Source organism: Monodelphis domestica, chromosome 2 (assembly GCF_027887165.1).
Source record: "Monodelphis domestica isolate mMonDom1 chromosome 2, mMonDom1.pri, whole genome shotgun sequence".
NCBI lineage: Eukaryota > Metazoa > Chordata > Mammalia > Didelphimorphia > Didelphidae > Monodelphis > Monodelphis domestica.
In genome coordinates, this window is record NC_077228.1 from 172,919,512 (window position 1) to 172,942,345 (window position 22,834).

The 22,834-nt window shown below is 37.0% G+C and overlaps 1 protein-coding gene across 6 annotated transcripts in view; it reads left to right on the forward strand.

The window, feature by feature from the left end:
• NUP210L (nucleoporin 210 like) overlaps window positions 1-22,834 on the forward strand; it is a 162,755-nt gene that overhangs the window by 56,486 nt on the left and 83,435 nt on the right. For all 6 annotated transcript variants that reach the window (XR_462017.3, XR_008916302.1, XM_016430373.2 and 3 more), the window contains exons 13-20: window positions 258-456; window positions 2,398-2,546; window positions 5,114-5,335; window positions 6,758-6,931; window positions 10,546-10,738; window positions 13,982-14,070; window positions 14,362-14,466; window positions 14,777-14,878. Coding sequence is in view for 4 of the 6 variants with exons in the window: in XM_016430373.2 (XP_016285859.1) it covers window positions 258-456; window positions 2,398-2,546; window positions 5,114-5,335; window positions 6,758-6,931; window positions 10,546-10,738; window positions 13,982-14,070; window positions 14,362-14,466; window positions 14,777-14,878 (1,233 nt within the window). In the remaining 2 variants the exon portion in view is untranslated. The remainder of the gene's footprint in view (window positions 1-257; window positions 457-2,397; window positions 2,547-5,113; window positions 5,336-6,757; window positions 6,932-10,545; window positions 10,739-13,981; window positions 14,071-14,361; window positions 14,467-14,776; window positions 14,879-22,834) is intronic.

A 22,834-nucleotide genomic window follows, 5' to 3' on the forward strand; every position in this document is an offset into this window, starting at 1 on the left:
ATCTATCCACTGAAAATAAGGGAATTGTATGAGAAACAGTAACATGTCCCTACATAGTTTGTAAAATTTTTGCTATTAGAAAGCTGAAGAAATATGGGGAGTTGAGTTTTCCAGACTCTTGGGAATATAATTTCTTGTCTTTTAAAAATTTTATCTACTTGGAGGTTTTATAGATCTTTCTAGTCTCAAGCATGTTCCATTCCCAGAACTTTCTTTGCTTGGCTTTCAGAGAAGGCTCATGCCATTTTTACTTCCAGGTATATGTTCTGAAGCTGAACAAGATGAAACTCTTGCCCTTTCATGCTGATGTGGAGATTGGCCAAATCATAGAAATCCCTATTGCTATGTACCACATAAACAAGGAGACCGGGGGTGTCATGGCATTCACAGACTGCTCTCTCTTATCTCTGGATGTGAGCATGGATAAGCAAGGGGTCTTTACTCTTCTCAAAGAAGGTAAGGAAACAACATCTCCTATTTGTGGCCTTCCCTTATTGAGGGGGTCAAAAGGAAGAAGTTTTTATGCTACTTCTAAGTGTTCTTTTATGGGTAGGGAAACAGAGGTTAAGTGACTTTTCCTGGGTTTCATATTGAGCCACTGTACCCAGGACCCAGCTCTTCCAGTTCCTAGTTTACATTTTTTTCCCTTGTGCCACATGGATACAGTTTGTTAACTGATTAAATATTTTGTTTTTTATCCTTTTCTACATTGATCTGTGTCATAAGCATGGCACATCACATGTTGAACCCAAAGGTCAGTATCTAAGATAAGATATTTTTATCTTTTTATTTTTATTTATTTATTTATTTTGCTAGGCTGTCAGGTATGTCAACAGACATACTTTTTTTTTTATTTTATTCAACTAGTCGATTTAGAACATTATTCCTTGGTTACAAGAATCATATTCCTTCCCTCACCCCACCTCCAGCCCTTCCCACAGCCAACGCACAATTTCACTGGGTTTTACATGTGTCCTTGATCAGAACCTATTTCCATATTGTTGATGTTTGCACTAGGATGATCATTTAGAGTCTGCATCTCTAATCATATCCCCACCGACCCATGTTATCAAGCAGTTGTTTTTCTTCTCTGTTTCTGCTTCCACAGTTCTTTCTCTGAATGTGGATAGTGTTCTTTCTTGTAAATCCCTCTGAGTAGTTCAGGATCGCTGCATTGCCACTAATGGAGAAGTCCATTACATTCAATTGTACCACAGTGTATCAGTATCTGTGTACATTGTTCTCCTGGTTCTGCTCCTTTCGCTCTGCATCAATTCCTGGAGGTCATTGTAGTTCCCATGGAATTCCTCCAGCTTATTATTCCTTTGAGCACAATAGTATTCCATCACCAACATATACCACAATTTGTTCAGCCATTCCCCAATTGAAGGGCATCCCTTCATTTTCCAATTTTTTGCCACCACAAAGAGTGCAGCTATGAATATTCTTGTACAGATCTTTTTCCTTATTATCTCTTTGGGGTATAAACCCAACAGTGCTATGGCTGGATCAAAGGGCAGACAGTCTTTTAGCACCCTTTGGACATAGTACCAAATTGCCCTCCAGAATGGCTGGATCAATTTACAACTCCGCCAGCAATGCATTAATGCCCCGATTTTGTCACATCCCCTCCAACATTCATTACTTTCCTTTGCTGTCATGTTAGCCAATCTGCTAGGTGTGAGGTGATACCTCAGAGTTGTTTTAATTTGCTTCTCTCTGATTATAAGAGATTTAGAACACTTTTTCCTATCATTTGGAGAATGGCTTGATTTTTTTGTACAATTGATTTAGCTCTTTATAAATTTGATTAATTAGACCTTTGTCAGAGGTTTTTGTTATGAAGATTGTTTCCCAATTTCTTGTTTCCCTTCTAATTTTTGTTGCATTGATTTTGTTTGTACAAAACCTTTTTAATTTAATGTAATCAAAATTATTTATTTTACATTTTGTGATTTTTTTCTAACTCTTGCTTGGCCTTAAAATCTTTCCTTTCCCAAAGATCTGACATGTATAATATTCTGTGTTCACCTAATTTACTTATAGTTTCCTTCTTTATAGTCAAGTCATTCACCCATTCTGAGGTTATCTTGGTATAGGGTGTGAGATGTTGAACCAACCCCAATCTCTCCCATACTGTCTTCCAATTTTCCTAGCATTTTTTATCAAATAGTGGATTTTTGTCCCAAAATCTGGGGTCTTTCAGTTTATCATAGACTGTCTTGCTGAGGTCACTTAGCCCAAGTCTATTCCATTGATCCTCCTTTCTGTCTCTTAATAAGTTATTTTTAATGTGTATTAAATTTTCATCTTCTTAATTTTCCCCAGTCCTTGAACCTGTGTATTGATGCTTATTTGCTTCACTAATTTGCTTCACAAATGCCTTTTGATCCACAGGTAGTACCCCAAAGTCAGGCCCAGCATTCTGTTCCAGTGTCCACATAGCAGCCAAGTCCTTGGGCCACACCCTGGTGACAGTGAGTGTAATTGTGTATGAAGAATACTTGGAGAGCAGTGCCACATTTGCTGCTTATGAACCACTTAAGGTAAGCTGTTCCACAAGGAAGGGGGCAGCAGTTCTTTATAGGAGGCCAGAAAGGGATCATTACTACAATTTGTGGATTTTGTGCTTCAGATCAGTCATTGTCCTTATATTTAGATTCTCCTTGAATAGCAGTTGCTTAGAGTCAGATTCATCTCATCAAACATGAGTCGGGGAATTATGGAGGACTATCTTTGAGATATATCAACAGTAATTAGCATACATTCTAAGGAAGTACTGAAAAAGGAGGTCTTCAGACACAAGGGTGGAAAGTTGATTTTCTTCTGCCTTATATTCACAGACCTGGGAAATGAGAATTGGGCAGTCTAGCTTGCTTGCCCTATATTTTAGTCCTCTCAGAAACTAAAATTGAATGGTTTTAAGTTATTGTTTAATATGCACTGCCAAATCCTGACTCCATGGGAGTTGGAGAAAGGAAGCAATTTCAGAGAAGTTAACATTAGTATGATGGTGAAAGAAGTGTTAAACTATTAATTTTCTAAAAGCAGCTTACCTTGTTTATTAAAATATGAATGCTAAATAGGCTTCATTGCTCCTCCTGGTGCTAGTCCAAGATGTTCATCAAACAAGTTCTATGTACACATATGATATTTTTCTAGTTCTCTGGAACGTCAACTTCCACTCTCTTAGCAAGTTTTTTTTTTTGTTTGTTTCATTGTGATATATTGTCCGATTTGAATTAAGACCCTGTTTTGGATCCAGAGGACAACTTTAATAATTTTTGTTAATAGTCACTATTTTGGGCCATATTTAATCTTAATTGAGCACTCACAGGTCATATCCTACATGAATTAAAGCTATTCCCAATAGTCTAGAAATAAGATTTTCTACTTCTATTTATTGCTTCATTCACATACTTTTTTTTTAAACCCTTATCTTCCATTTCAAGGCAGAAAAGTAGTAAGGGAGTAGTAGAGAATGGTGGTTAAGTGACTTGCCCAGGGTCATACACTTAGGAAGTGCCTGAGGCCAAATTTGAATCTCTAGGCCCGAGTATCCACTAAGCCACCAGACTGTCCCCTCCCCCCCATATTCTTTTGATGAATGAACAACACACATTAAACTCTGTCTAATGTGAATATTTACTTATATATTCAAACCTGGGTTTATTGTATAGTTTTCTATATGCCCTCTTATATGTCCCCTGTTGTAGAATATAATCTTGGATAAGGCATTCCTGTCTGTTTCACTTGCATGTATAACATCTAGCACATTACTATGCAGAATGAAATGAGAACACTCTTAAATAGTTGTGATGATCTACATAGTTCAGGAAAGAAACACAGAAGCACAAGTTTTTACTTCTGTTATTTCAGCCTTTTTTGGGGAACCTGCCCATTATTTATTTATACAGTAAATTAATATGGCTTATGCTCTTAGAGAAAGACAATACACTTAATGGTAAATATTTCAACCATTTTTCTTTTTTTGTCTTCCCAATCCCCACCTCTCACCTTTCTTTTAAGTACCTTTTTAATGCAGTAGGCAACATATATAATCTCATCATCTAAAAATTCTCAGTTCATGACTCAGAAAGGGCAAGTTTTTTGGTTTTGTTGTTTATAGAGAAAGCATAGTGTAATAGGAAAAACACTGGATTGTGAGTCAGAAGACCAGAATTCTTTCTCAGTTCTGCCCTAGCTACTTGGGGAAATCATTTGACTGTTATTAATTTCCTTAGCTATTTTTAAAAAATGGGAACAATAATATTTCCTCTGCCTATTAGACAGACTTACTATGAGATTTAAATGAGCAAATGAATATGAAAAACATATTACACTAGTCTGAATCTCTGAAAAACACAAGCTATTATTATTACTATTTTTTATTGAAAGGAAGGGTTTTTTGATGAATTAGCAAGGTGTTCTTTAAAAAAAGATAGCTAGCCAAGTAACATCCAGCAGACTTTTATTGAGCATTTACTCTGTTCATAGAACCCTGTGCCATGCAGAATTACAAAAGGAAATATAAAATATAATTCCTTCCCTCGAGCTTCAAATCAAATTGGGGAGATATGGTTATATGCATTTGTTGTGTTTATGTAACATGAAATATTAAGTGCCAAAATGAGTGGGAGAGATAATAAGTGATATAGAGTTCAAAGGAAAGAAAAATGGTTGTGGGTTAAAGGAGGTGCCTTCATGAAGAATAAGAAACTTGAGGTAAGCCTTGAGTAGTTCTTGGATAGGCTAGAAAAATGAAAGTATTAATTCCAAGTTGAAGGCCCAGTAAGAATCTTTTAGGAAAATTACTTGAGTCCAGTATCACTTCTTATCTCAATGCTTCATTTGTAACTGTTAAGTAATAAATGCTGAAATTGTTTCTGAACTTTCTGTAAAGTTATTTTTACTTCCTTCTGGTCCCACTCTTTTCCTGCCCTAAACAGAAAGGCCCATTGGTTGATACTATAAAAACAAAATCAGCATAGAATGGTGGAAAACCAATGATTAAAATGGGGAAATGAGGAGTAGATTGGCGCTCAGAATATCTCAGGATAAGAGCAGAAATTATTTCTCCCTCAATACTGGTACTGACTTTCCATGTCTTCAGGCTGTGAATCCAGTGGAGGTGGCATTGGTGACATGGAGGTCTGTGAAGGAGATGGTGTTTGAAGGGGGGCCTGGGCCATGGATTTTGGAGCCTTCAAGATTCTTTTTGGAACTGAGTGTGGAGAACGAAAGGAAGATCAGTGTATCACAAGTCCGGCTACCAGCAAAGAGAAAACAGAACCAATATATCTACCGGATACTGTGCTTGGAATTAGGAGAACAAGTAGGAAAATATTCTTTTCTTGATTTTACTTAGAGAAAAAGTCATCTAATACTTTATATCCTCGATTTCCTTTTCCATATTATCATAAAGCAGAGAACCTTTCTTCACATCTATCCAGTGGGAGGGAGAATTATTGTTTCACTGATGAAGAGCTTTTAAAATTGACTGCCCTTTAACACACCTAAAGGTTTCAGTTTGTCAATCTGAAGATTTTAAGAGTTCCCCAACTAAAAATCAAGAGGTAGGGAAGGGGTTGTAGTGACTAGATTCATCTTTTGTAATGATTTTCTTGTCATATTTTAAAGTTAGAAGAACCTTAGAGATCATCTAGTCCAGTGGTGGCAGACACAGCCTACAAGCAACATATAGCCATAACAGTCCCAAGTGTGACTTAAACCAGATAAAAATGTAATTGTAAAATATTTAATAAAATAAAACTACAATAAAATATTGATAATGTTATCATGTGGTTTCCTAAGTCAAGATACAGCACCCAGTGATCTTTTTTGTACAGTTTTGCAGCCCTGCTTGTATTTGAGTTTGATACCAATGGTCTAGTCTAATCTTCTAGAAGGCAAATTCTACTTTCTACTTCTACAAGAGATTTTTTTAATTCAAAAAGCATTTTTTATGATATTTACTATGTGCAAAAGGTTATACTCAATACAGCTTCTTTTCTAATACAGGCACTTAAAAGTGAAAGAAAAATAAGAAATTTAGGTTAACTATGATAATAATGCTGTCCTTTATATACAAAATGATATTATTAGCCATTTTCAATTGGACATATACTATGCTTTGAATTACTTTCCTACTAGTATTGATAGATTTGCATTGATCCACCCACCTTTTCTACCTTACATTTAGTGGCAGTATTTGCAACAGAGCTAGTCACAGTTAAAGACTCAGTCTGTGACTCTGAAACAGAACATAGCTAACTAATAACTAGAGATTCTACCCAGATTTTGGCTTCATTAACATCTTGTTCTAATCAGCTGAGTTAAAACATTTGTGTCTATGATATCAGTAATTAATGACTATTTGCAGTGACACAAGGATTCATTATCCAATATGAAACCTTTAATTTCTCCTTTGTTCTCACCTTCTACATCTTGTTAGTACCCTCACCAGGAGAAGATGAAACACAAATTAATTTTATTCTTTGTAAGTTGCTGTAATAAAAGTTTTAGTAGAGGGTAGATTTATATATAATTGTCTGTCAGTTCATATCGCCCCTTCCTCCCATTAGTACAGACATCTGAGAGCTGTAACATTTCCAAGGTTTCATTTTTAAAGTCTAAATGGTAATTACTTCCTCTGGTGAAGCTAGTATTTGGGTTATTTATATTGTATTTTATCTGGTATATATATGGCATAAAAAGCTTCTCTTTTACTAATTGCCCCTCTATATTGTCTTCAAAGGTGCTGACATTCCGCATTGGAAATCATCCAGGAGTCTTGAACCCTAGCCCTGCTGTGGAGAGGGTACAAGTACGTTTTATTTGTGCCCACCCTGCCAGCATGTCTGTAACTCCAGTATACAAAGTACCCATAGGGGCCCAGCCATGCCCATTGCCACAGCACAACAAACAACTGGTGAGTCCAGGGTATGTTTAAGACTAACTCAATATTTTGTCCTTTAGTATATATAGGTTAAGATATAGCTTTCACTTTATTTGAATTATGAAAACAAGGTACATTTGAAATTAAGGTATAAGGCACAAAGTTCTGAGTACATTCATTTTATTGGTTAGACTAGCAGTTACCAATAAAAGTAATTTTTAGCTCCTGCAAACCAAAAGGCCCCTAATGAGAACCAGTAAAAGGAGAACCATAAAAAAACTAATATACATATATATATATACATACACACACATATATATACATATACATATATATAAATATTATAAAAATAAATAAAAAATAATATATTCGTGGGTGAACACTCAGAAGGGAGGTTGAAGACTGAGGGAGAATGGGTGATGAGGGAAGAAGAGAGAGGAAACAATAAAGGAAGAAAGACTCAGAGATTTAAGAATTAAACAACCTGGGCTCCATCGTGCATGTCTCTCTGATGTGGTAAGAAAGAAGGAACAAAATAAAGAAAGACTCAGAGACTAGAGAATTGCAGGAAAAGCATAGGCTTTACAGTGAGTAAGTTCTAGGTGGAATTGAGCTCTGATGGAATAGAGCTGTGGTGGTGAAGAGCTTCCTCCTGTTCAGGGTATACTTATTTTTAGTGGGGTTACAAAAAGGAAAGGGGGAAAGGACAAAGATGGTCTGACAAGTTAGGTAATCATCACAAGATGCACACTGCTGGATCCTAAAAAAGATAAATGTAGCTTATGCTCCAAACCAACAGTACATATGGCCTAAGGCATATGAGTGTCTGATAGCTATGTTAATCAATTGTTGTTGGTAAAACAAAGATACTGAGATATCTATCTGGTCAATCTTCAGGAGTGTAGCCTCAGGACTGGGTCCACAATTTGACAGGGTTAGAAGGGCATAGAACTTAGCTTTGTAAAAATGCGCCCATAGTTCATAAACATGGTTTTTAAGTACCCCTGAAATATAACTAAGGTTTATACATGCCTGAACTGCTACATTAGTGATTTACTGCATGACTAATTAATGTCAAAGCAATAACAAATCAGACTTTCTTGAAGGACAGCCAGTGTTGCTGAAAAACCAGGCTAGACTCCCTGGCATCCACCTGCATTTTTCAGGAATAACAGATTCCCTTGACCATGCAAGAATAGAATAGTGATTTGCAGAAAAACTGAACTTGTAAATTTAATTAACTCAGAGAGAAAAGCTAAACTTATTAACAACTCAAAGACAAAGAAATATGACTTAAGTAGTATATAAAATATTACCAATAATACAGAATAAAACCAATTACAAAAATAAATTTGTTTTTCCCAACTAAGAGTTTTGTATACTGTTCATTACATTGTCTAAGAGTTCTAGTATTTGTTATACCAAGTGACTTGTTGGTGTCCTCTCTATTATCACAACATTATCCATCTTTTGATTATGTAAGTAGGATTGGAATCTCATGCCACATCCTCAAGTTTTAATAGATATAGTCATCAAGTGTAACAAGGGAATCACTTTAAAAGACTGATATATATTAATTTAAGGTCGCCAAGGAATCAGCTATGTAATTCCTAATTGAAAAACTCAAGTCAGCCGTCAGCCTTTTTTGGAGTTTAATTACAATAGGAGTAAGAAAGGAATTAGAGATAGAGAGAGAGAAAAAGGGAGAGAAGGGAATAGGGCTTAAATACCCCTTCTGTTTAGGCTGGGCCAAAAGGCCCAAGCCCTTAGATAGCTGGGACAAAGAAAAGAGATCAGTCCCTATTACTCACGTGTCCAAAATGGAGAAACCGTCTCAGAGGCCCCCACCTCCAGCTTCCTTCAGAGCCAGCCTTCTCAGAGCCCACAGGAACCACACCGACCAACTCTCCACCTCCCCTCAGTTCTCCCATCTACCAATCACTGTTCATCAATTTCCCTGTGCCAATGGAGGCCCTAGCTTAACCCAGGACCGCCCAGAGGTTTCTGGCTTTTGCACATGTCTGTTGAAGGTCATATTTTCAAATGATTAAATCTTTACTCCTTTGCTACAGCCCTTTCTAAATCCTGTTAACCTGAGTAGGGTAGAGATTGGAATAATTAAATTTTGATCTAGGCTGCAGCCCCTTACTCAATCCTGTTAGGACTGAATAGGGTGGAGATTTATTCCAAGTATCTCCATTGTATCAATTCTAAAATCAATCAAGACTCAAAGAAATTCCTGTTCTATGCTTAAGCATAGGTCAAAGTCCTTTCCATTGTTCAGCAAAGGGTTTCTGTCCTAAAATAATCTTAAGAAGGGAAGAGAAGGAACCTCCCATGCCAATGGGGTTCCCATTCCAATAGACTATTAGTAAGAAATTTTCCAAGTATGAAATATCCCAATGGTGAAATTTCCAACATTTATAAGTCTAAGGAAATTTGAGGTTTACACAAGTATAATCATACTTCATAAAGGTTTTTTTTAAACCCTTATTTTTTGCCTTAGAATTTATACTAAGTATCAATTCTGAGGCAGAAGAGTGATAAGCCCTAAGTAATTGGTATTAAGTGACTTGCCCAGAGTCACAAAACTAATGTCTGAGGATAGATTTGAACCCAGGTCTTCTCAACTTCAGACCTGGCTCTCTATCCACTGAATCACCTAAAACCTGATAAGGTGTCAACAGGATATAAATATTCTGTAAACCCTTATGAAGTGTGAACATCACTGAGTCAAGAAAGGAACACGTTAGAATTGTCTTAATAAATTATTAGCACCCCTGGGGCATCTAAATATTGTCAACATGGAATCTAGAATCCCCAAACTTGTAACCTAGTAGGATCTGATGAACCCCAAGTTTTAGGACTAGCTTGTAAGTTGGAGACCCCAGAGCTTGCACTTGTTCCCTGTTCCTGTGAGAAACCACTCTGAAGGGAATCTGAGACTGAATAATGGACCCTGGGGCAAAGGCAATCTCTATCAGGTGGGGTCAAGCCCAAGCCAAGTGACTTTTCTTGTCTCCAGAAGCCTCTCCCACTGTATCACACCCTCCTTTTGAGTATGGAACTCAGGACCTTCAGCTTATGAGACTGATAAGCTGTCTAAGCTGTCTACTGTGCTAAAGAGTCATTTGGCTTGGGCTTGGCCCCATCTGACAGAGATTGCCTTTACCTCAGGGTCCATTATTGAGTTTGAGAGATTCCTTTCAGAGTGGATTCTCACAGGAACAGGGAACAATTACAAGCTCTGGGGTCTCTAACTTACAAGCTAGTCCTAAAACTTGGGGTTCATCAGATCCTACTAGGCTACAAGTTTGGGGTTTCTAAGTTCCATGTTGACAATTTCTACACCCTAGATGAATTTCAGCATATGGAGATTGGAAGAATTTGCACCTGCAAGGGGTGGGGGTGAGAGATTTCTCTTTTCTTCCTACCCCTATGAACAGGCACAGCATGTAAAAAGCAAGATATAAGAGTTCCATAGTATAAGAGAGAACTCCAACTACAAGAACTGTACCCCAGAGATTCCTGACTATAATTCCACCTTTAGTGAAAGGAGGTTTTGTATAAGACTATAACAGATTAGTTAATTCTGTATGTTAAAATTTTATTTTTAATAAATTTTTTTTGTTTCTGTTTGACTATAGATTCCTGTGTCAAGCTTGAGGGACACTGTCCTTGAATTGGCTGTGTTTGACCAGCACCGGAGGAAGTTTGATAACTTCAGCTCCCTAATGTTGGAATGGAAAACCTCTAATATAACTCTTGCCTACTTTAAGAATTATAAAGTAATGTTGATGGTAGCCAAAGATGATGGAAGTGGACAAACCAGACTACATGGTAATTTTTATTAGCACTATACAATTACAATAGTACTTTTTCTGAATTATCTCATTTAATTCTTACAATCCTATGAGGTAGGTAATTGTAAATATCATTGTCATTTTACATTTACCTTCCTGACGCTCAGAGAGGTTGGACAAGTTTGCAAGTAAGTGATATAACTGGAACTCAAATTGAGCTCTTCTGACACCAAATGCAGTTCTCCTTCCTGTGGGAATTTATGTTCCAACATGCCTGCCATGTCTCTCTACCCAAGGAAAGAGATATCATTTTGAGTCTAAGAAGACCTTTATCTCTTTTGTTGTCTTTGAAGTTAAAAGTCATGCCTCCATGTATAAAAGATACAAATAATTTCATTTCTATCATTGTTTTTCTCATGAAAATGAAATCAAATCAATCATAATAAGTGTTTTTTAATTGAATTTACAAGTATTAATTGAATGCCTATTCTATACCTAATGGAATATTGAAAACATTAATAAATGTTCTTACAAAAAGCTTATGATCTAGTAGGAGGGATAAAACATGTAGTTAAGAAATAATTTTGAAATGGGGCAATACAAGTTGCCTGGTATTCAAAGTTCCCACAATCTGGCACCATCCTTCTTTTTCTAGATTAATTTCATCTATTGTATTTTCTAGGCAAACCAGTCAATAATCTACTCCTTCCTCTACCCCCTTCCCTCTACTTATACTGATCTCTAGCCCCCTTCACAGTGACTGACTCTAAAGCACAGCTTAAATGCCACCTCTTCTCTAAAACTTCCCTTGATACTGCCCAACTGGTAATGACCTCTCTACCTTGCACCTCATATAGCACTTTCTTTTGCTCTTAATTGTTATATTGTGTATATCTGCATTTATGTTATTCCTCTCCTCTAAGAAGACAGACTCCATGAGGGCAGACAGTTTTCTCTAAACTTTGTAATTTCGTAGTAATTAGCCAGTGTGGGCATTTAATAAATGTTGCTTAATATTTGGTACAAATGGTACAAGTGGTACAAATGATTAAAGTGGAACAGTCTAACAAAGTTAATGATGTAGTATAGTGAGTAAGTATGAAAGAAGTTAGAAAATTAGTGGAGGCTGTAGTCATCAAGGAAATAGTTCATGGAGATATGCTTTAAGTTAGGTTTTGAAGGATATATAGACTTTGGAGAGAGAGATGAAGGGCAGAGTAGACATTCTAAAGGAATCTTCAGCTACCTCACCAGGAATGTTAAGAGATCCAGAAAGGAAATTGCTCAAACTCGAAGGGCTGTTACTATAGAGTACTAGAGGTTGCTTGGAATAATGTGGTTCAGATTTCATAGGACTTTGAATGCTAGGTTGAAGAATAGATCTGTGTTGGTGAAGCCATTGTATAGGTGCCAGGGTGGCAGAGATGGCTGCTCCCCTTCCCCTCTCTACTATGTCTGAGGACATTTTTCACATGCCCTGTGCCTCTGTCCAGCTGCCCCATGCAAGCACTTCCTCCCTCCACTGTCTAGGGTAATGCAGGGGGGCTCACAGGTAGCTGGAATTGTAGTTTGGGCATATGATCTCAAAAACATTCGCCAAAGCTATATTAGATGGTCATTCTTTTGTTATGGGGTGCAGATGTTTTACCCCTGGGGTTCGGGAAGAATACCTTTTGCAAGAATGCAAGACTCCAAAACTTAGCTTAAAAACAAAAAAAGAAATTTATTAATTTAGAAAATAATGTTGAGAATGGCCAGGAGGATAGCAAGGTGGAACAGCAAGATGGGGAGCAGTTCCTTGGGAGGACAGCATGAATGGAAAAGCTGTTCCCCCATGAGCACAGCATGGATGGAAAGGCTGTCCTCCAGACAACATCAGTTCTGGGGATTTTATACTCTTTACAACAGATGCTATGTCATGGTATGGACATGACCTAATGTAACCGCAAAAATGTGGTTGCCAAAACTATGAATGTTAAAAACTGTAAATGCCAAACTATAACGGTTTTGGCCAAACTGTAAAGATAATTTTAGTGTTTTGACTTAAAATCTAAAATAAGTGGTCGCTATGGGAAATTCCCTAATATGAAAATACCCAAGTCAGATGGGATTTATGGAGATTTCAATTAATATAAATGAAGGAATTAAGGGAAGGAGAGAGAGAAAGAAGAGAGAGAGAGTAGCCAAGCAGTAGGAAAGAGCCTAGGCCAAAATGGCCTAGGCCTGAGCCTAAGGGAGAGTGAGTCAGTCTTTATCACTCACCACAAGATCATCTCAGGCAAGCTCCAGTCCTCCACTGAACTCCTGAACTCCTCAACTGAGTTCAATCCTTCTCCTTTTAAAGAAATTTTCTCTTATGTCACCTCCCCTAAATTTTCACATCTACCAATCATAGTAGACACTTTTTTCCCAGGACTGCCAATTCCTAGTTCTTATCTTCTTTTGTTCTCACCTTCTCTGGTTAGATAAAATCCTCTGAGTACTTCACACCTTTTTTGTTAAGCTTGCCTTTTGTAAGTTGCTTGACCTTTTAGGTACTAATTTAGCCTTTATAGGTACTTAGCATCCTTTTGTATTAGATCTAAAAATAGACCTAGCTTAAGGTTCTAGCTTTACTATAAGAATGAGTTAGGGACTTTTCATTGTTCAGTCAGGAGTTTGCAACTTTATCTTCCACTAAGGCACTGTCTGAGTAGGGTGGAGTAATTTTAAAAGTTCTCAATATATTCCTGATCAAGTACCTCCATTGTTAAAAATGGGGAATAGCTTAATCAAATCTTCTGAAGTAGAGTCTGAGTATTTTAATATTCACACTAGAGTGCTAGTCACTCAGGCATTTGGTGGGGTGAGGTGGTCATCTGACTGGAGTCTGCCTGGAGGCATATCTCTCTATCCATCTTAAATCTAGAGGACAATCAAAGGAGGACAATCATCACAAGGATTTAAGGGAGCAAAGGAGTTTCCCTGATAATAGTTTGCCTGAGTTTCTGGGGGTACGATGCCCATGTCACTTTGACATCTGGGACTGATTCAGTGGGGAATAGATAATCATAGTTTTTGTGTAGGGAAGTGAAATTATGTGAAGTTTATTTTGGCAACAATAATCAGCATGAGTTAGAGAATATCTCAAGGAAATAGCCATTTGCTTTTCTTTCACAATAAATTCTTCTATAGAAACAATGTCATTTGTTTAATCTTTAGAAAAAATCAGCAGAATTATCTTCTAACCTTTCTCCATTATTCAGTTTATTTTTTATGAAGTTATTTGTTTTGTTTTTAGGTCACCAGATTCTGAAGGTTCACCAGCTCAAAGGAACTGTACTCATTGGAGTTGATTTTGTAGGCTATTCTAAACCACGTAGCCCAAAAGTACGTGAGAATGAAAGATTCCTTAATATTTCTAAATGGGGCTTGATTAATTTAGTTATCAAAATTTCTTGTTACCAAGATCCAAATTAAATAAGTTTGGTGATTGAGGCTTTTTACTTTAAGGATTGTTTCCTAACCAAGATAAAATATCTAAAGACTATGTCCCTCTTGTTTTTTACACCTATAATTTCTCTGACTTGGGAGAGGTGGTTAGAGGAAGTTAAAAGGAAAAAAAGGAAAAAAAGTTAAAAGTTTATTTTTAACTTTCTGTTATTCTTATTAAATTTCTAGGAACTCTCCAATTTGCCCAGGTCAGCCACTGTGGAACTGCTCCTGGTGGAGGATGTGACTGTGGTGCCTGAGAATGCCATAATATATAATCACCCTGATGTGAAGGTGAGAGCTGCTCAGTTATAACTAAGTTGAATCATATTAGAGAGGAAAGTAGTACAGATTTGGTCTTAAATCTAAAATGTTATTAATACAGCTTCTAAAATATTGACAACAAAACATCAATAAGACAATTAGTATATCAAAAGTTTGTTTTTTAATTTATTATAGTGATTATCCTCTCTGTGAAGTAACATGACCCTAATTTGTTTACCCATATCCTCTTTAGAATGATATATATAGATTTTCTTCTCCCCGTTAATGCCTTGTAAACTAAAGGGGATAGAATTTTGTCTTTGATTTTTTTTTCCTAAAGGAAATATTTAGTCTTGTGGAGGGATCTGGTTATTTTCTGGTCAATAGCAGTGAACAAGACATTGTCACCATCGCCTACATGGAAGCTGAGAGTTCTATTCAGGTGAGTGAGTCCCAGAGACACCTCCAGGCTTTTATTGTTTTCATTTTATTATTCACAAACTTGTTCTTAAGAAAATATTTAGGAAAGTTTCTAGTGTTTTGCTCCTTGCAAAACATCATTTCTAGATAATTGGAATTCTTTTCTTTTTAAGTTTTTTCTTTTTCCTTTATTTTTTATTATGAATTTGACAACTCAATCCATATGAACAGTTCTATATACAAAAAAAAACAGAAAAAGCTAATTTTATATTAAATCATGAATCTCCACTGTGTTCAACATGTTCTTTGATACTTTTCTTTCTTGTATTACTATCACTATCATTATTCCCTATATAATTTACCCACACTAAAAAAAAAAAGAATCAAAGCCTTTCTTTATAACAACTATAGTTGAGCAAAACTAACTTATTTTATATATTGGCCATATTTGGAAATATATGTCTGAAAATATGTGTACCTATAGTCCATTTTCTCCTCTCTTTCAAGAGACAGGAAACATGCTTCCTCATTTCTGGAATTATTAAATTGGTCTAGAGTTTTTAAGATATTTCAAAGTTGTTTTCCTTTATAGCATTATCATATTGTGTGAAGTGAAAATTTAAGGGGATCTTAGAATAGCAAGATGTACCCTTTTTAACAACTTTTCAAAAGTAAAGCCATCCATTAAAATTCAGTGCTTTATTGGAAGAGAGAAATCCCTTATTTATAGGAAAATCCTAATATAATCAAGCTTCCCTGAAGGGATCATAACATTTTTGGAGACCAAGTTTTCCTTTTTAATGAATGGAGTAAGAACCTGGGAGGATTAACATTTTTTTTTGATAAGTGAATTATTTTATTTTTTTAATTTTAAACATTATTTTATTTGGTCATTTCCAAACATTACTCACTGGAAACAAAGATCATTTTCCTTTCCTCCCCGCCCCCCCTACCACCACCTTTCCCTCTCCCGTAGCCAACGCACGATTCCACTGGTTATCACATGTGTTCTTGACTCGAATCCATTTCCCTGTTGTTGGTATTTGCATTAGAGTGTTCATTTAGAGTCTCTCCTCAGTCATATCCCCTCAACCCCTGTAGTCAAGCAGTTGCTTTTCATCGGTATTTTTACTCCCACAGTTTATCCTCTGCTTGTGGATAGTATTTTTTAGATCCCTGCAGATTGTTCAGGGACATTGCATTGCCACTAATGGAGAAGTCCATCACCTTCAATTGTACCACAATGTATCAGTCTCTGTGTACAATGTTTTCCTGGTTCTGCTCCTTTCGCTCTGCATCACTTCCTGGAGGTTGTTCCAGTCTCCATGGAATTCCTCCACTTTAATATTCCTTTTAGCACAATAGTATTTCATCACCAACATATACCACAATTTGTTCAGCCATTCCCCAATTGATGGGCATCCCCTCGTTTTCCAATTTTTGGCCACCACAAAGAGTGCAGCTATGAATATTCTTGTACAAGTCTTTTTCCTTATTATCTCTTTGGGGTACAAACCCAGCAGTACTATATAGCTGGATCAAAGGGCAGACAGTCTTTTATCACCCTTTGGGCATAGTTCCAAATTGCCCTCCAGAATGGCTGGATCAATTCACAACTCCACCAGCAATGAATTAGTGTCCCCACTTTGCCACATCCCCTCCAGCATTCATTACTTTCCATAGCTGTCATATTAGCCAATCTGCTAGGTGTGAGGTGATACCTCAGAGTTGTTTTGATTTGCATCTCTCTGGTTATGAGATGTAGAGCACTTTTTCATGTGCTTATTAATAGTTTTGATTTCTTTGGCTGAGAACTGCCTGTTCATGTCCCTTGCCCATTTATCAATTGGAGAATGGCTTGATTTTTTGTACAATTGATTTAGTTCTTTGTAAATTTGAGTAATTAAACCTTTGTCAGAGGTTTTTATGAAGATTGTTTCCCAATTTGTTGCTACCCTTCTGATTTTGGTTACATTGGTTTTGTTTGTACAAAAACTTTTTAATTTGATGTATTCCAGATGATTTATTTTGCATTTTGTAACACTTTCTAAGTCTTGCTTGGTTTTGAAGTCTTTCCCTTCCCAAAGGTCTGACATGTATGCTATTCTGTGTTCGCCTAATTTTCTTATAGTTTCCTTCTTTATGTTCAAGTCATTCACCCATTTTGAATTTATCTTGGTGTAGGGTGTGAGGTGTTGATCTAAACCTAATCTTTCCCACACTGTCCTCCAATTTTCCTAGCAGTTTTTATGAAATAGTGGATTTTTGTCCCAAAAGCTGGGATCTTTGGGTTTGTCATATACTGTCTTGCTGAGGTCGCTTACCCCCAGTCTATTCCACTGATCCTCCTTTCTGTCTCTTAGCCAGTACCAAATTGTTTTGATGACCACTGCTTTATAATATAGTCTGAGATCTGGGACTGCAAGAACTCCTTCCTTTGTATTTTTTTCATTATTTCCCTGGATATCCTTGATCTTTTGTTCTTCCAAATGAATTTTGTTATGGTTTTTTCTAAATCAGTAAAAAAAAATTTTGGAAGTTCCATGGGTATGGCACTAAATAGATACATGAGTTTGGGTAGGATGGTCATTTTTATTATATTGGCTCGTCCTACCCATGAGTAGTTAATGTTCTTCCAATTGTTCAAGTCTAGTTTTAGTTGTGTGGAAAATGTTTTGTAGTTGTGTTCATATAGTTCCTGTGTTTGTCTCGGGAGATAGATTCCTAAGTATTTTATTTTGTCTAAGGTAATTTTGAATGGGATTTCTCTTTCTAGTTCTTGCTACTGAGCTGTGTTGGAATTATATAGAAATGCTGATGACTTATGTGGGTTTATTTTGTATCCTGCAACTTTGCTAAAGTTGTTGATTATTTCGATTAGCTTTTTGGTTGAATCTCTAGGATTCTTTAAGTAGACCATCATGTCATCTGCAAAGAGCGATAATTTGGTCTCCTCCTTGCCTATTTTAATGCCTTCAATTTCTTTTTCTTCTCTAATTGCTACTGCTAGTGTTTCTAATACAATGTCAAATAATAGAGGTGATAATGGGCATCCTTGTTTCACTCCTGATCTTAATGGGAATGGATTTAGTTTATCCCCATTGCAGATGATATTAGTTGATGGTTTTAAATATATACTGTTTATTATTTTTAGGAACGACCCTTCTATTCCTATGCTTTCTAGTGTTTTTAGTAGGAATGGGTGTTGTATTTTATCAAAGGCTTTTTCTGCATCTATTGAGATAATCATGTGGTTCCTATTGGTTTGCTTGTTGATGTGGTCAATTATGTGGATAGTTTTCCTAATATTGAACCAGCCCTGCATCCCTGGTATAAATCCTACTTGATCATGGTGGATGACCCTGGAGTCTTTTTGCTAGTATCCTATTTAAGATTTTTGCATCTATATTCATTAGGGAGATTGGTCTATAATTTTCTTTCTCTGTTTTTGACCTGCCTGGCTTTGGAATTAGTACCATGTTTGTGTCATAAAAGGAGTTTGGTAGAACTCCCTCTTTGCTTATTATGTCAAATAGTTTGTATAGTATTGGAGTTAGCTGTTCTTTGAATGTTTGATAGAATTCACTGGTGAATCCGTCAGGCCCTGGGGATTTTTTCTTAGGAAGTACTTTGATGGCCTGTTGGATTTCTTTTTCTGATATGGGATTATTTAAGAAATCTATTTCTTCTTTTGTTAGTCTAGGCAATTTATATTTTTGTAAATATTCATCCATATCACCTAGGTTGGTATATTTATTGCCATATAGTTGGGCAAAGTAGTTTTTAATGATTGCCTTAATTTCCTCTTCATTGGAGGTGAGATCCCCCTTTTCATCCTTGATGCTGTTAATTTGCCTTTCTTCTTTCCTTTTTTTAATTAGATTGACCAGTACTTTGTCTATTTTGTCTGTTTTTTCAAAGTACCAGCTTCTTGTCTTGTTTATTAGCTTAATAGTTATATCACTTTCGATTTTATTAATTTCTCCCTTAATTTTTAGGATCTCTAGTTTGGTTTTCTTCTGGGGGTTTTTAATTTGTTCGTTCTCAAGTTTTTTGATTTGCATTTCCAATTCCTTGGTCTCTGTCCTCCCTAATTTGTTAACATATGCACTCAGGGATATGAATTTTCCTCTGCATCCCATAAGGTTTGAAAGGATGTCTCGCCTTTGTCATTTTCCTCAACGAAATTATTAATTGTTTCTATGATTTCTTCTCTTAACTATTTTAACTTAACTCCGATTTTGGAGTATCATATTATTTAATTTCCAATTAATTTTTGATTTGGCTCTCCATGTACCCTTACGGATCAATATTTTTATTGCCTTGTGATCTGAAAAGGTTGCTTCTGCTTTTCTGCATTTGAGTGCCATGTTTCTGTGACCTAGTGTATGATCTATTTTTGTGAATGTGACATGTGGTGCTGAAAAGAAGGTGTATTCCTTTTTGTCCCTATTTATTTTTCTCCATATGTCTATTAACTCTAATTTTTCTAAGATTTCATTCACCTCTTTTACCTCTTTCTTGTTTATTTTTTGGTTTGATTTATCTAAATTTGATAGTGGTTGGTTCAAGTCTCCCACTAATATGGTTTTACTGTCTATTTCCTCCTTCAATTCTCCTAGTTTCTCCATTAAAAATTTGGATGCTATACCATTTGGTGCATACATGTTGATTAGTTATATTTCCTCATTGTCTATACTCCCTTTTAACAGAATATATTTACCTTCCCTATCCCTTTTGATCAGGTCTATTTGTGCTTTGGCTTTGTCAGATATCATGATTGCAACTCCTGCCTTCTTTCTATCAGTTGAGGCCCAAAAGGTCTGACTCCAACCTTTAATTCTAACCTTGTGAGTGTCAACCCGCCTGATATGTGTTTCTTGAAGACAACAAATGGTAGGGGTTTGGGTTCTAATCCAATCTGCTATTTGTCTACGTTTTATGGGTGAGTTCATCCCATTCACGTTCAAAGTTATGATTGTCATTTGTGGATTCGGTGGCATTTTGATATCTTCCCCTAGTTCTGACCTTTCTTCTTTAGCTATCTCCTTTTGAACCAGTGATTTACTTTAGGTCAGTCCCCCTAGTTCCCTCCCTTGAGATGCTTCCCTTTCTAGCCCCTCCATTTTTATTCTCCCTTCCCCTCTCCCCTCTCCTTCCCTCTCTTTTTATACTCCCTCTCCCTCCTTAATTTTCCTTTCTTTCTTGCCCTAATGGATAAGATAGAATTCAGGATCCCACTGGATCTAGATGTTCTTCCCTCTCAGATTTGATTTTACTGAGAGTAAGGTTTAAGTAATTCCACTTCACGCTCTCTTCCTCTCCTTCTCATATGAGAGTTCTTCCCCTCCCCTTCCCATGTGTATCTTTATATGGGAAAGATTATTCTATTGAGTCCCCCCCTATTTCTTGAAGTAAATCTTAGTGTTATCGACGGTTCCCCCCCTCCCTTTTCCTTTCTTTGCCCCCACTTTCCCCAAATCTTCTTAATGCCCCAATCTTTCCCTATGCATGTTTCTTCTAACTACTCTTATGATGCATACAATTTTTGAGAGTTACACAAAGCATTTTCCCCACATATTAATATATATAATTTGATGTAAATGTAGTCCTTATAGAAGAGAGATTTATCTCCTTTTCCCTTTCTTTCATATTTACCTTTTCATGTTTCTCTTGCTTTCTGTGCTTGGATATCCAATTTTCCACTAAGTTCTGGTCTTTTCTTAGCAAATGCTTGGAAATCTTCTATTTTGTTGAATGCCCATACTTTCCCCTGGAAGTATATAGTCAGTTTTGCTGGGTAGTTGATTCTTGGTTGGAGACCCAGCTCTCTTGCCTTTCTAAATATCGTGTTCCATGCTTTGCGGTCTCTTGGTGTGTTAGCCGCTAAGTCGTGTGTGATCCTTATGGGAGCCCCCTTATATCTGAAGCTCCTCTTCTTGGCTTCTTGTAGGATTTTCTCCTTTTCTTGGAAGCTCTTGAATTTGGCAATTACATTTCTAGGGGTTGTCTTTTGGGGATTTAGTATAGAGGGTGTTCTATGAACCCTTTCTATTTCTATTTTGCCCCCTTGCTCCAGAACGTGTGGACAATTTTCTTTTATAATCTCCTGTAGAATAATACTGAGTTTATTGTTTGTCTCTGGTTTTTCTGGGAGACCAATAATTCGGAGGTTGTCTCTTCTTCCTCTGTTTTCCAAGTCTGTGACCTTTTCAGTGAGATATTTTATGTTTTCTTCTAATTCATTAATTTTTTGGATTTGCTTTATTGATCTTGCTGTTTTATGATCTCACTTTCTTCGAGTTGCTTAATTCTGGTCGTTAGGGACTGGTTTTGCTTTTCAGCTTTGTCTGCCCTTCTATTGGATGTTTCGAGCTCTTTTTCCAATCGAGCAGTCTTATCTGTTAGACTGCTGATCTCTTTCTCCCATTTTTCTTTCCAGGTTTCCATCTTTTGGATAAGTTCCTGTTTGAGATCTTCCAGAGCTTGTTGATAGTTTTCCATTTTGGGAGGCATGTTCTGATTTTTTTTGGATTTCATCCTCATTCTCTTCTTTTCCTTGGGTACTTCCACCATAAAAGTTTTCAATAGTCACCTTTTTCCCTTTCTTCCTGGAGGCTTGATTTTGGGCCATGTGAGCCATCCCTTTGGTGGTTTTATTCCCCTTTCCTTTTTGGTCTGGGGTCTGGGTGATATGGGCGGGTTTTCTGTGAATTTAGGTTGCCTCAGACTAGTTCTTCCCAGCCTCCGAGGTTTCTTAGAGTGCTGGGCCCCTGATCACAGCCACACTGCCCAGGTGTTCAGCTCTGCCCAGATAATCAGTGCATGGTCAGCCCCTGGTGTTTAGATCCGCCAAGATGCTCAGCGCAACTGCCCCGAGTACGGCTCCCTGGGCCTCCTGTGCTCAGCGCAGGATTCTCCCATGAAACCACCTGAGACGTTTTTTCCTGGCAGTCCCCAGATCCCAAGGACCCTGGAGTGCCCCCCCCAGACAGAGACATTCCCCACTCACTCGCTGTCCCAGTGAGTGCTCCAGTAGCTCACTCTGGTTTGGTTGGGGAGGTGGGGTGGGGGAAGGGCGGCTCAGTTCACGTTTTTGTGCAAGCTTTTCCTCCTTCTTATTATAGTGTGGAAATGTTCAAACCCCACATACCTTCACCTCTGTGGTGTACTGGGGAGTACTGGGGAGTCCTTCTGTTCCTCCAAAGGTGATTTTTATGCTCCTTTGATGTAGTCTATTTTGTTCGGTGCCGGGGAGAGGAAGCATGTGGCGTCTAGATTGCAGCCATGATTACCCGGAAGTCGAGGAGGATTAACATTTTAAAGGCATAGATTATTACTGTTTCCCTCAGAGTAAAGGGCATTAAGAGGTCTTTGTATTTGTTGGGGGTGGGATAATCTTGTCCTGTAGGGAGAAGGGATGGGAGGGGTGATGGGGAAGCTTTACTAACTTCCATTGGGGTAACTTACTACTATTACTCTTAAAATATTAAAGTTACAAGCCAAAATGTTACTCTAAGAATTATACATTCATTCCACCTCAACCAGTATTCTGGTACTGATCACTTCACTCTTCATCAGTTCAAACAGATCTTTAGAGTTTCATCAGAATTTGTCCCTTTCATCATTTCTTATGTAGCAACAATATTCATTTTGTTTATATAACATAATTTGTTTAGCCATTCCCCATTTTATGGGTACTCATTTTGTTTCCAGTTAACTGCTTCAACAGAAATTGATTCTATGAATATTTTTTCTACATATAGGTCTTTTCCTTCCGTTTTTGATCTTTGGAAGATTGTACCTTTGTAACAGATAAAGTAGTGTTTAACATAAACTGTGTCAGATAAAAGAGTGGTTGCCTTAAACTTGTGACCGCGGAAATATGGTTTGAAGACATTGTCTTGAGTTAAATCAAATATAAAGTGGTCGCCAGGGAAAAATTCCCAAATATGAAATATACCCAAGTCAGCTAGGT